Raw genomic sequence first — 14,138 nt, 5'->3', positions numbered from 1 at the left:
AAAAAATGCGTCAGTCTATGAAATTCCTATTGGCATGTTCAACGTAACAATTTTCCTGAGCCAGGTTCAACGTCAAGATTGATCAATGACGCGTGTGACGTCAGGATAGGTCAGTGACAAGCTAAACGCCAGGATTGGTCAAAGACAAGTGCAACATAAAGATTGGCTTAAATTTTCTTTTACAGATGGTGTGCTTTTTTTTCAATCCTCCATGAAACGTATTTGAAGCGTGCTTGATTTTGGTGTGAAATTAACTGTTTTAACTGGGTTTATCTTTGCTTATTTCTTCATCGCAGGGATAATATCCGGCGCTCTGCTTCAAATCAGGGAGATCTTTGACTTGTCCTGCGTCGTCCAGCAGCTGGTTGTGGGAAGCCTGTTTCTGAGCGCCTTCATATCCTCATTTTTCGGAGGTGAGTCGGGCCGCTAAACTATTACGTCGCCATAGATTACTAATCACGTAATTGAACGCATTTGGCAATCGACTACAGTAAGCAAATGATCGCTATAAACGCAGGGGCTACTTTATTTCTCCTTCGCAGAGGATTGCTCAATTCTTTGTGGGGTGCATTTTAGGAACAACATTTTCAAGTGAGACGTTTCAAACTCTTACTGACGTCGCACAGTGCAAAGGTGCCTGAAGAGGAGGCAATTAAAGAAAGTGCACTTTCCAACTACGGGAAAACGCTAAGCTGCTGTATAGAATTTTCGCTTGGGAAAATGGGCGAATATTTGGAGTATTGCGCACTTCACAGTAGGAAAGCGTCATTTCGAAAAAGGGATGATACACTGTATGTTTATAATAAATTCACGAGTCATTCCGCTATCGTGAAAATGAAGGCAAGCTAACATCTGCGTCTTCTGACCTATAATTTCCCTCTCTTTTCTTCTTTTCTTCCATCTTATTGCATTGTGCAATGCCCCTCCATAAATTTTTGCCTTTATCCACGCCAGGAATAACATCTACCCCGTCCTTGGCAGCGTAGCACTTCAGTTGCCACGGGCAACAAAACACGATTGTACGAGAAACGATGAAAAGCAACAATCAAATATCACGCGAAAGGTCCTGTGACCCCGATAAAACAGATGAGATCGCCATGGCAGAAATGGCTGGTCGCCGGCAAGGCTGTGATCGAACGAGAATCGATTGTTGCAAAACTCTGCATACATCTTCGAGGGCGAAGTACCTCCTCGCGTTTCTGTGCACACGCATTTTCCGTGCGCACTGTTTTTTTTTTTTTAGTATCAATGGCGCCGACATTGTAATCTTTCACTCGTGAAAGATTCGTTTGCAAAGTAACGATTCTTAAAAAAATCAGTTTCTAAACACTGACACTGAGTCACGTATTTCCACGCGTTCAGAAAAAAAAATAACTAATGATTTAGAATATTTGGTACTAACTATGAGCGCATAAAACCATCCCTATGGTTAAAAGTACAACACTAGATATATTAGAAAACAGCGTTAGGAAGGGGCGGGGGTGTTGTTAGACAAAAAATTCACAGCAAATCGACGAAGTGAATGATGATGAGGGGGCGAAGCGTCCATCCATGCGTCCTTCTGTGCATCCGTCTCTGCGTCCGTATCTGCGTTCATCTATGCGTTCTTGCGTTTATCTGTCCATTCGGACGTCCGTCCACCTGTGCGTACGTCCATCTGTACGTCCGTATGTGAGTCCGTCCATGCATTTGTCGGCCCTGCGTTCGTGCATGTGTCCGTCCATGCGTCAAACTGACAGACGGTGGACGGACGCGGCCAGCGGATGAATCACGGTTAGCCGATAAAACCCTCCGAAGCTTTGCCCCGCTCATCATCATTCACTCTGTGGATATGCTGTGAAGTGGGTACTACATACAAGATTGCATACAGGTGACCACTGACTCGCACCTTTAGAATCTTCGCCCCAAAAAGGGCGTTAGCGATTTAGAGTACGAGGTACTCTAATGTGGGAAAGCATAAACCTGTCCCGTGGGCCTCAGAGTTAATGAGGCCGTGGCGACATAAACTGAACACGTCACGTCAACGACGTCTTCAGGACTTGGCCCCCTGTGTTTAGAAAAAAGTGTTTAACGATTTAGAATACCTAAATCTCTATTATGGAGAGCTGAAAGCCATCCCGTGAACCTTAAGTGCTCTACTAGTTCACTATGTGTTTGGAATAAGTGTTTAATGATTTTGAGTGAATGCAAAACTTTATTACAAATATTTTTTCTGGTGAAGGTGGAGCCCTCAGTCCAGGGCCCCTGTGGCCTTTGCCATCTTGCAAGCTCTGTCGATCAGTTTGATCTGTTTTTCAGGCTTAGAGCAGGACAGCGCAGCCTCCCACTGCTCCGGTGTTGGTGTACAGTTTCTTCGCACTACCTGTGTGTGTGTTGGCAGGCCCATGTCACGTGGTAAAGTGTGGGGTGTTCTCCGCATAGCGGGCATTTGTTGGCGTATATTCCCAGATAGACTTTACTCAGAGGACTGAGATTGGGGTACGTATTAGTCTGCAGCTGTCTCCAAGCAACCGACTGCTCTCTGCTGAGGTCTTTGTGGGGAGGGGGTATATCCTACCGAGGGCTCTCTGGTGTTCTAAAATTGTTCCATAGCGTCTGGTAACTGTGGCTGGTTCCTCGTTGTTGTGCGCCCCTCGGTCGGCGTATTCTCGGGCAATGGCATCGGCACGCTGGTTCCCTGTCACAGTTTCATGGCCTGGTGTCAAATGATTTCGAGTACTTCGTACTCGACTATGGGAGATTGTTGAGCCGTCCCGATCACTGTGGATCAAAATCACGAACAACTTTGAACGTTCTGCATTATTGCGATCATTTCATTGTTGGTGACATTAGGTTCAGGCACGACGCGCCAGTTTTCTTCAGTTAGTAAGCCACTTTCATCGGTTTCAAATCTGTTATTGCACTGATTAAGCCATGACATATGCCTGTTAGCGTGGTATGTCATTCTATGTTTCCGTGTCAGACAATAATTGTGTTAATAGAGATAGGTTCTCGTACATTTGAGTTTAGTTGACCGTAAGAATGTTTCCAGCTGCGTACGTTTTGTCTATTTTTTTTTTGCGTAGCAAAAGTGATGGTCTGTGTACGCCTGCCTTCTTTCGAACATGCAAACAACAATCCTTGGCGAAGAACTGGAATTCTAACGAGCAATTTCGGGCATGCAGCCATTGACATGTACATTGAGCACTATTTTTTATTGTTCAACAAAGCACAAAAGAAGTCTCTCACCGGCACCACCTTGGAGGTCAAAATGTTATAATTGTTACATACTATGGGGGACGAACCAATGCCGCTATAAGAAGCTTCGCCCCTAAGAAAAAAGTTTGCGGCATATCCACGGAGTGAATGATGGAGAGTGGGGCGAAGCATTCTTCCGTCCATGCGTCCGTCTGTGTGACCGTCCGTGCGTCTGTTCGTGCAGCCGTCCCTGCGTTCTTTCATGCATCCGCCCCTGTGTCCGTTCATGCGTCCATCCATGCATCTGTCTGTGTGTGCATTCGTCTAACTATTCACCACTCCAAGTACCACCATCTCGTATTTTTTCATCATATAATCATCATATAGAAGCACCACCTTTCAGCGGACATTCCAAGGACTGAACGAGAGGAGGCACACGCACACTTTCTTACGGCTTGCGCTTCGTGTCTACTTCCCACCTTTAACCACCTCGAGTTCATGATATATACTAGTTCACTGTATTCATGGCGCTGCGGCCCAACACTCGCTAAACCTTTCTAAAACTTAGGAGGTTACGCTTAGCAAATATAACATAGCAACCCTTTCTTGTCTTCTGTGCATTGTTGAACAATAAAAAATTCGCAGCGTGTGCGTTAACTAAAAGCCGAATTTTCCTGTCTCTCATTCCCCCTCAGCAGCCATTGGCATGTACATTGAGTACTATCTTTTATTGTTCAACAACGCACAGAAGAAATCTCTCGCCGGCACAACCTTGGAGGTCAAAATGTAATACTGGTTACACACTACAACTACTACTACGACTACAAGGAACAAACGGGTGCCGCTATAAGGAGCTTCGCCCCTAAAAGTGCACTCGGTGTGACACAGGCGTAGATGTAAGCGTTTTATCTTGAGGTTGTGTGCTTAGACGAAAACACAAATATGTTCGGGGTTGAACAGGAGAAAGGTTTTCAGTTCTAGACGAAAAGCTGAATTGAACAACTTTACTTTGAAACGAGCAACTCTTCTCCTGCATGTCGACGATGTGGGCGCACTTTGAAGACGCGAACAGGGAAAGGCAGGTGTGCGATGTTAATTCCCGGTCTGCGTCTTCAAAGCGCATCCACATCGTCGACATGCAGAACCAAGTGGCCCAATTATGTTCGCTGACAATCTTTTGCTGCAAATTGCCCATTTCCTGTTCGTATAGGTGTGACCAGTATAGGTGCGACCACTATCGTAAGTATGAGGGCCAAACCACATAAGCGCGAAAATGCACGCGACAGCGACGAGCGACGCTATGAGCGACGAAATAGGGCGTTCGCGCGACGTGTCGCGTGCTCGTTTTCGCGCGATCGCTCGGTTCTCCAGCTTTGGAAACCGTCGCTCATCGCCCGGAAGTGCTGGGCTCAGGCAGCCAATAGAAAAAACCGGAAAAGGATATACATCAGTGACGTACTGCCGGTTGTTTTGACGTGCTTTTCAGCGCTCTGTCACAACTCGCCAAGGATCCACTGCACGTGAACCTGCTCAAGTCACGTGGGCGCAACAAAAACTAACGCAATGTTTATTACGCATGTGCATATAAAAAAGTGCTGCAAGGCAATAATAAACACTTTCCGTTCCATTACACAACAATATATCTTATTTTTAAATGGGAAACCGCTCGCTACGCGGTTTTCTTGGTGCGAGTTGACGGCCTCATGCCGGCAACAGTGGAATTCGCTCGCCGAAGCCGTCGCGTGAATGAGGTTTGCCTGCGCTAGCGACTGATCGCGCGAAGACGATCTACGTCGCGTCGCTTGTCGCTGTCGCGTGCATTTTCGCGCTTATGTGGTTTGGGCTTAACACGGAGCAGAGGGCCGCGATTGGAACGCCACGACGGATATATTGCGCGGCACCGTCGGCCACGCGAGCCGTGTTACCTGCAGCAGTGGCCGCGCCTGTACCTGCCGTGCGCTTTGTCGAGCCCCTTTATGTAGCCACTAGAGGTTGTTCCAAACACATCCTAAGAAATAATAGAGCTGCAAACTCAAACACATCACGAAAACACCGCCGTAACCATTGAAGAAGCATTGCCGGAAGTGGCACATCGGAAGTCTGCTGGGGCAGGCCGTTCGGCGCGAGCCAGTTTGTTTACACACACCCAAACAATCTATACAAGTACCGCCATCCAACAGACATTCGAAAGACTAAACGAGAGGTGGCTACTTATACTACTACTGCTATTACTACTGCTGCTACATACATCGCGGACGCACGACCCAATGTTTACGAAGCTTCGCCCCCAAAGAGTTCTGGTTTATTTACAGTTTCTTTGGTGCACGCGTGCCAACTGACATTGAGGGAAATTTTGACACCATCAGCACAGTCGCTGGATAAAATAAAAAAAACAGCGGCTGTGCCACCAGCTACCCAAGCTAGTAAGTACAAGCTTGGCTTAAAAATGCTAGTGTCGTAGCTCTTGTAGTGACATACCTACAGAAGTGGCCTGGTGTCTCCCCTGCAGGTTCTCGGCATCCGAATAAATTTAATTTGGCCACAACCACCCCAACAATAGCACTGCCCTTGTTCAAGTTCAATGTCAGAAACATGATTTTTTATGGCGAAGTTCTTTAAGGCGTGGGCTGAGCATCCCTTCGTAATCATATGTAGCCACCTCTCCTTAGTTCTTGAACCGACTGTAGAGGGCGGTACTTGTACTTATAGCGGAATGCATATACGCTGAAAAATGCAAATGGAACGATACTAGAGGACGTTACGTGTAGTATGATTAATGATAAAAATCACAGCGCATACATGGAGTGAATGATGATGAGTGGGGCGAAGCGCCCGTCAGTCCGTCCACCCTTCCATTCGTCCGTGCGTTCGTCCATTCGTGCATCTTTTCATGCGTCCGTCCGTCCCGGCGTTCGTGCATGCGTCCGTCCGTCCATGTGTTCGTCCGTGCGTCTGTCCGATTGTCTATCTGTCCGTTGATTCCTGCGTTCGTTCTTCCATCCGTCCATCCGAGCGTTCATTCGTTCCCGCGTGTGTCCATCCATTCGTGCATCCGTCCATGCATCCATCCGTCCATGCATCCATTCGTCCATCTGCCCGTTTCGCCCCACTCGTTACCATTCACCTCATGGATATGCCGCGATTTTTTTCAGTGGTGCCCTTGTACAACTATATCAGAAACATGCTTTTGAATGCGAAGCATTCCTTGGTGACCTTCGATGACTTTGGGAGTATTTATCTATCTATCTATCTATCTATCTATCGATCTATCTATCTATCTATCTATCTCTCTATCTATCTATCTATCTATCTATCTATCTATCTATCTATCTATCTATCTATCTATCTATCTATCTATCTATCTAGCCACATACGGCTTTAAGCTCTCCTGGTCGTTTCGATAATCGTATCGGTACCAAAATCGGTGTGACATAACATATCTGTATGACGAGAATAAGTGACAAGTCATAACTTATAAATCATGAAATGCATGTCATGAATGTCATGATTTACAATTCATGGTGTTTCTGCTATTGTGGTGGTTTAGTTCACATGGCGTATTGCAAAACAATTATAGTATGATATGACAGCATGGCTAACCAAAGTGACAGACCCTTACGCGGAAATCATGACATGCATGTCATGTAAGGACTGATTGATATGTGGGGTTTAACGTCCTAAAACCACCACATGGTTATGAAAGATGCCGTAGTGGAGAGCTCCGGAAATATCAACCACCTGGTGTTCTTCAACGTGCACCCAAATCTGACCACACGGACCTACAGCATTTTCACCTCCATCAAAAATGCAGCCACCACAGCCGGGATTCGATCCCGTGACCTGCGGGTCAGCTCAGCGGGACGGCTCAGTGGTCTCCCATAGTTGAGTACGAAGTACTCGAAATTGTTAAACATTTTTTTCTAAACACACAGATATCGCATGAGTTCTTGTGTACACGTATGCCAACATTGTCACGTATATTAGAGCAATTATGTCTTCCTTGCAACTTAGTAATTTTTGTCGTGGTACATAGATGTGCCGAAGTGCATGTGTCCTATTACTGGAATGTTATGAAAACTTTGTTTTTTGTACATAGTGTAAATTAACGTTTTCTAAAGAGTACCCATATATAAACATCTTTTTGTAAAAAGTTTTGGTTCGTCTGTGTAGTTTGCGTTCCGTCGCGATGTTCTCTCGAATTGTAATTGATGTTCAATGTTCGCGAGAATAAATTTGTCTAAACGCCCATATTGCTGGACTGTTATGAAACCTTTGTTTCCTGTTCATAGTGTAAACTTTTTCTAAATATTGGCCTCATCAAGTGGAGGCCTATGGGACAGGTTTATGCATAGTCGAGTTCGAAGTACCCTAAATCGTGAACCACTTTATCTGAACACATTTTAGGTGGGGCGTGAGCACTACACCACTCCGCTTTCTTGTCAGTCTTTAACCACGTCTACCAAAATAGAGGCGAGTATCAGAATTTCGGTCGACGCGGCCTCAAGTGTGAAGCCCACGGGATGGCTTTTTGCTATCCCATAGTAGAGTACCAAGTACTCTAAGTCGCTCAGAACGTTTTGTAAAAACACAATGCAATGCCTGTTCTGAAACGGGACAGCGTAACGCTATCCCATAGCCGAGTTCTGTAAACTCTACATTGTCGGCCATTTATTAGGAACACAGGCTGACAGTCGGCGTAGGAGAGCTCAGTATTCTGCCTTAGTAAAGTACATGGTGCTCTAAATCACCCACAAATTTCTCTTAACCTTGTGAAAATATTTTTAAGGGGGAAGTCCCTTAGGGTGTGAGTATGTACTTTCTCCGTTGTTGTCGTGCGTAGCCACCAATGGCACATACCCGCTCTAGAGCGGGTATGTGCCACAGGGTATGGGAGATGGCGGTAGTTGGAGTGTTCACTAGATGGACGCACGGACGGACGGACAGACAGACTAGAATAAGGACGGACTGATTGACGGACGCGTGGTCGTACAGACGCACGAACGGATGGATATACGCACGGATGGTCGCACGGACGGACTAAATCAAGAACGAACGGACGGACGGACGGAAGCGCGAACAGGCTGATCGCTTCACTCCACTCATCATCATTCACTTCGTGGATGTGCTGTGACTTTTTCCAAGCACAGACTATTTTGTGCTCTCCCGTAGGAAAGTATCAACTACTCCAAATCGTTCGACACTCTATCTAAAGAGAGGTTTAAATGCTCGAGCTTCGTCTTCAAGAGTAGAACGTGATACATCATACGTGGGTTACGTTCGCACTACGTGCGACAATACTGTAAGGAAAGCAACACTGGTACGCATAGCATTGCGCGTTTCAAATTGTCCTAGAATGTTTGCCGAGTGTGTATAGTTGCTAAGTGCCTGCTATGCCATAATTCTTGCTAATTAGCGATGCACCGGCAGCTCGTCCGTAAAGTGTCACATGCACTTGCGTAGCCGTACACTTTATTACGGGTGGGCAACCTTAAACCACTCACTCACTGCACAATGCATATGAAAGGAGATTCAAGATCATTTCTTTCGCGCCTGGTGTGATTCTGGCATTCTACCGTGCACATGCGTTACGGCGACGCCTCCCACAACATAATGATCATATCTAGTTATCACTTTTCTTGTTGTTGATGTTGTTTTCAAAGCAGTTTTCAGCAATAACATGGCTTTGTGGTAAAATAGGTGCTTTCTACACAGAAGGCCTGTGATAGACTCTGATTTATTATTTATTTTATTTGCATCTTTCTCAATGTTTTGGTCACGAACAATATCATAATTTTTCGCTCACAGCCAACGACGCCGACAACTACACAGGAATTTCTGCGAAACGAGCTCTTTCACGCAATCACGCTGAAGGAAAAGATTCTTTTTAAACCCTCTCGGTATTATCCTGCCCTTAGTAAGATGGTGCTCGCGGCCGACATCTAGGGGGTGGGGGAGTGGGGGAGGGAGCATACAGGTTCATTCGCGGGGCATAATGTTTTCATTCCACATATTCTTTCTACCTTTTGCTGGATACTTTCTATTTCCTTCTTTTAAATTTGTTCTGTACGGCTATACGTAGAGTTGTACCAGATCATTTACTTCTCTACATTTGCTTTGTTGTGGTCCTGTTCTCCATAAAGCTGTATTCACACGACGGACGAAATCGTGATTCGACGCCTGGGATCACGTACTACGTCACCATACGTCGTCCGTTCTCACATTCCCGCTTAGGGCCGCGCGGAGCGATTCGTGAAACGACGGAAGCCCATATCACAGTGGGATCCTCGGGGGAAAATGCCAAAATTCTCACTTGTAACGCCAATTCTCCCCTGTCGTGTGAATTCTGGCTGTGTAGGCATCACGATCACGTCCCATGTCATGTGATTGATCCGTCCGCGATAACACCCGTCATGTGAATACAGATTAACTCGCGCGTACTAATAAAGAGTATTTGGCAACGTTGGCCTGTTAGGGGCGAAGCCCCTTACGCCGTGGGTCATATATACATCCCTTGTTGTCGTGGTAGCCACCTCTCGTTTAGTCCTTAAAATTTCCACCGGATGACGGTACTTGTACATGATGAATTTATGGTGAAAAGATGCGGAATGGTGGTACATGGTGTGCTCACTAGACAAACAGACAGACAGACAGACAGACAGACAGACAGACAGACAGACAGACAGACAGACAGACAGACAGACAGACAGACAGATGAACGCATTGACGAACGCATTGACGAACGCACGGACGCTTCGCCCCCCTCATCATCATTCACTCCGTGGATATATGCTGTGATTTTTTTTTTTGTCTCTCTTTTGATGTGTTCGAAAAACTATGCTGTGGTACGACCATAATAAATATCTTCGGACACACAGTAATCGCGTGTCTAAATCCCATTCTAGGCGTCCTGGTCGACAACCTGGGACGCAAGAGGGCACTCCTGCTCGCCAGTGCCCTCTTCTTGAGCGGATCGGCGCTGCAGAGCCTGAGCACGAGCCTCGCCATGTTCGTCACGGGACGGTTCATCACTGGCTTTGCCGTCTCGCTGTCGACCACGGCGCAGTGCACCTACATCGCCGAGATATCACCAGCGGTAAGTATCCCCACGCTGATAATCATCTCAACGGCGTCATTATCAGATTTACAGCGATTCTTTCTATCCTGTGCAGTTGTTGATCAGTAGTAGTAGTAGTAGTAGTAGTAGTAGTAGTATGAGGAGGAGGAGTAGTTATTGGTTAGCAGTAGTTGTTAGTATTATTATTTGTAGTAGTAGTTGTTATAGTAGTTGATGATCGATATGTGGGGTCGAACATCCCAGAACCACTTTATGATTGCGTGAGATGGCGTAGTGGGGGCTCCGGAAATTTTGACCACCTGGAGTTCTTTAACGTGCACCCAAATCTGAGCGCATGGGCCCACAGCATTTTCGCCTCCACCAGTTGTAGTAGTACTTAGCAGTATTAGCAGTATCTGATATGTGGGGGTTAACGTCCCAGAACCACTATACGATTATGAGAGACGCCGTAATGGAGGGCTCCGGAAATTTCGACCACCTGGGGTTCTTTAACGTCCACCCAAATCTGAGCACACGGGCCTAAGCAGTAGTAGTAGTAGTAGTAGTAGTAGTAGTAGTAGTAGTAGTAGTAGTAGTAGTAGTAGTAGTAGTAGTAGTAGTAGTCATTGTCGTCGTTGCTGTTGCTGTCGTTGTTGTACTAGTAGTACTTGCCCAGGCATCAAAAGGCCACGTCAACCGAAGAGAAAATAAATAAATAAATAAATAAATAAATAAATAAATAAATAAATAAATCAGTAAATAAATAAATAAATAAATAAAAGATGGTGTGCGATAGGAGAACGGCGATGAAGTATTTAATACCGAAATTCATCAACATAACTATCGCAGCTTTGCTTTTCGACGATTTTCATGGTCTGTAACTGGCCTAATGTCTTCGTTATACAAAACTACAGCTGGTACGTATGAATTGCTATGATTGGGCCTCTATGCATTCAACAAAAAAAATAATGGTTTGTTACAAGAAAATGCTAGTTGGTGACGAATATGCATGTGCTATCAGCGTCAAATGGAATCCGAACAGCGGCAAGCCTTCGCGATAGTACAGTGGACGCCCTCCACCTATCGCCATGGACAGGCTCGCATATAATGCACAGCGCTGCCGAACAGTATGCGCGTGCCTGTCAATGGTAAATGGGACTGGAATTGGCGCTGTAATTTGTTATTATCCAAGGTTTAGCTTGACGCTGATAGTACACGTCAAAGCTGCTGTGTACAGTTAATTAAAAGTCATGAGAAAAATAAATTCAAAAACAAAAGAGAAGTCAGCTGTTCCTCAAACTGTTGAGGCGTGATATACTACCAAAGTTGAAGTTAACGCCGCGTAAATTTGATTACAGGAAGCTGCCTCGCAAGGTGCGGTAAAACTAAGGTACGCGCCTCGAACAACCATGGATATCCGAACAACCGTTGAGGTTCTGTTGCCATCTTGCAGGGCATTGATAGTTTAATTCTATATTCGATTTCTAGTCGTTCAAGATGACGTAGCTTATCCAGGGTCTTTGCTAAAATTGAAAGGCTGGATCGCGAATAGAATACCGTGTGCGAAGTCGTCAAAGTATCAAGCAGCAGAAAGAGACAACACTGAATTCAGTGTTGCGGACCACCACAATACCTTTGTTGCCGTGGACGAAAAGCATGACACAGCCCTCGACACAAGTGATATTTGTGCTCAAACTCAGCAGTCTTGTGCAACGGAATTAGAAATATTAGTCTCACAACATGCCCAAAAGCGACAAGTGTGTGCGGTGCAGTCGCATTTAAAGGGACACTAAAGCCAACTATCAAATCGACGTTGATTGTTTAAATCGCAGTCCAGAAACCTTGCAGTGTTACTTTCGTGCCAGGGAAGGGCCTATTTTGAAATAAAATCACGTTTTACTGCTCCGCACCGGGTTAGCGCACTTCAAATTACCCGCCTCAAGAAGCAGACCGACCGGACCGTCTCACGTCACTGCTGCCGTGCACAACGTTGCCCGGCTATACTGCGCTAGCAGCAGCAGACCAAAACAGCGGGAGCCACAAGAGCAACAACGGCCATTACTCAATTTCCCGCCATTGGCTTCGAGATTGCAGACACTTTTGTTTTAACTGTGGCCCGCTAGATCACACCACCGGTCCCATGTAACCACGCGAAAACTGAATTTCTGAACCACTTGCGCCATTCCTCATAGTAACATCCGGCAGTTTTTTTTTTTCATGAATCAAACATAAACGAACGAGCAGCATTATATTGCGTCTGCTGATGCACGGGGGTTCTTTATTTAGTGCAGTTAGATCGATTATTAGTGATTAATTGTAGGCGGTCCGTCTGATGTCATCGGAATCATTCTGAAAATGCCCTACTGCGATGCTTGTGTTCTTGTGCATTTACCTTAATTTTTCGGTAAGTAGGGCATGTTGTTGATAATATTGTCGTTTTAGATGTCATACATTGAGCTTTCACTCTGACGTAAATTGTGTTTTGACTTTAGTGTCCCTTTAACAAGTAATTTCGGCATCGCCACTGAAGAAGAAGCGAATGTCCAGTACGATTTTCATTCACGAAAGAAGAAGATTTTGGGTTTACTCAACAAGGAAGAAATAACCCCGTCAGTGGATTATCGATCAGGAAACACTGCTGATGGATCGGCGAAGTTTCACTGGCAGCCACGAGCAGACATTTCGCGCCAGGCTTTGGTCAGGGATGGTTGCAAGCAGCGTGCCCACCGATATTTTAGTGCATTCTTGGTCTTGACATCTAAGAGAGCCGCCACCTCGTGTGCATCGGATAAAACCTCGATGTCCTCGCATGAACTCCGTGATTGCATGCCAGCGGACAAGAATGCACCGATGGGCTGCTTACAACCATCCCTAACTGAAGCCTCGCGTAGACATGTGTATTCAAAATAAATGTTCGACTATTTAGAGTATGTGTTCAGAAGAAATGTTAAACAACTCAGAGATGGTAGAGCACTAGGCTGTCAAAGGAAGGATAGATGGGCATGAATAAGTCATGCACAAGCTCTATACCACTGATATGCGATTTGTTTATAGAAATTTACTTTCACAAACAGTAAATATTCGACATCAATAACATTCCAACTGAACATCACGACGAAACACATCAACCAAAACAGGAACCTGCCTCGGAAGTTGTGTTTAAAAACATGTTGACGACGTAGAGCTCTGTGTACTGTGTTTGGTTAAGGGTTCAACGAATCAGAGTACTTGGCACTCTACTATGGAAGAGCGCAAAGCCGTCCCTAGTCAGTGGTTGATTAAGATGTTCGGGAAAAGTGCTTAGTGGTTTTCATTACTTAGTACTCTACTATGGAAGAGCTTAATGCCGTCCCGTGGACTTCACACTTGATAAACAGCATGTGTTTAGAAAAAAACATTTAACAATTTAAAGCACTTGGTCTCCACTATGGGAGAGCATAAAGCCATTCCTTGAACCTCACACTCGACAAGTGTCTCAAGACTGGGCGTCACAGCATCAGATGAGCTCAGAGCGGCATAAATGTTCACGCTCCAACTAATCAGAATTTCCTAGACTCCACTCTGTGTGCCCTTCAAAAATAGGACAGGAATTTGCGTTGCGATTAGTTAATATTTTATATTTGATAGTTATAAGATTCATTTTCGTCATGATACATCCAAAATACTTCGGTCGCTACCTATAACCTTTATCGAATATTTGGGAGATTTTCAAGATAAGTGAACGCAATTTATCGTTGGCTTGTAAACTTCTGCATACTACGTCCTGCGCAGAGTTATAAAAACGAGGACCTTGAGCTAGGCGTTCAAATACGTGTTTAGCCCCACACGGTTCGCTCCTGTGATTCCATAGTATGTAAAAACCATGGAATAAAGAAAATGGCAATTTTATATTTCGCAGCGCACATTT

At 45.3% G+C, this 14,138-nt stretch overlaps 1 protein-coding gene across 2 annotated transcripts in view; it reads left to right on the top strand.

Moving 5' to 3' along the window:
* LOC119163204 (solute carrier family 2, facilitated glucose transporter member 10-like) overlaps positions 1–14,138 on the top strand; it is a 55,453-nt gene that overhangs the window by 14,861 nt on the left and 26,454 nt on the right. For both annotated transcript variants that reach the window (XM_075873884.1, XM_037415155.2), the window contains exons 3-4: positions 297–413; positions 10,080–10,270. In XM_075873884.1, coding sequence (XP_075729999.1) covers positions 297–413; positions 10,080–10,270 — 308 coding nt within the window. The remainder of the gene's footprint in view (positions 1–296; positions 414–10,079; positions 10,271–14,138) is intronic.

This window comes from Rhipicephalus microplus, chromosome 9, assembly GCF_043290135.1.
Source record: "Rhipicephalus microplus isolate Deutch F79 chromosome 9, USDA_Rmic, whole genome shotgun sequence".
Classification (NCBI taxonomy): Eukaryota; Metazoa; Arthropoda; class Arachnida; order Ixodida; family Ixodidae; genus Rhipicephalus; species Rhipicephalus microplus.
The sequence above is the reverse complement of the archived record's forward strand: the minus strand, read 5'-3'. Positions and strand labels throughout refer to the sequence as shown.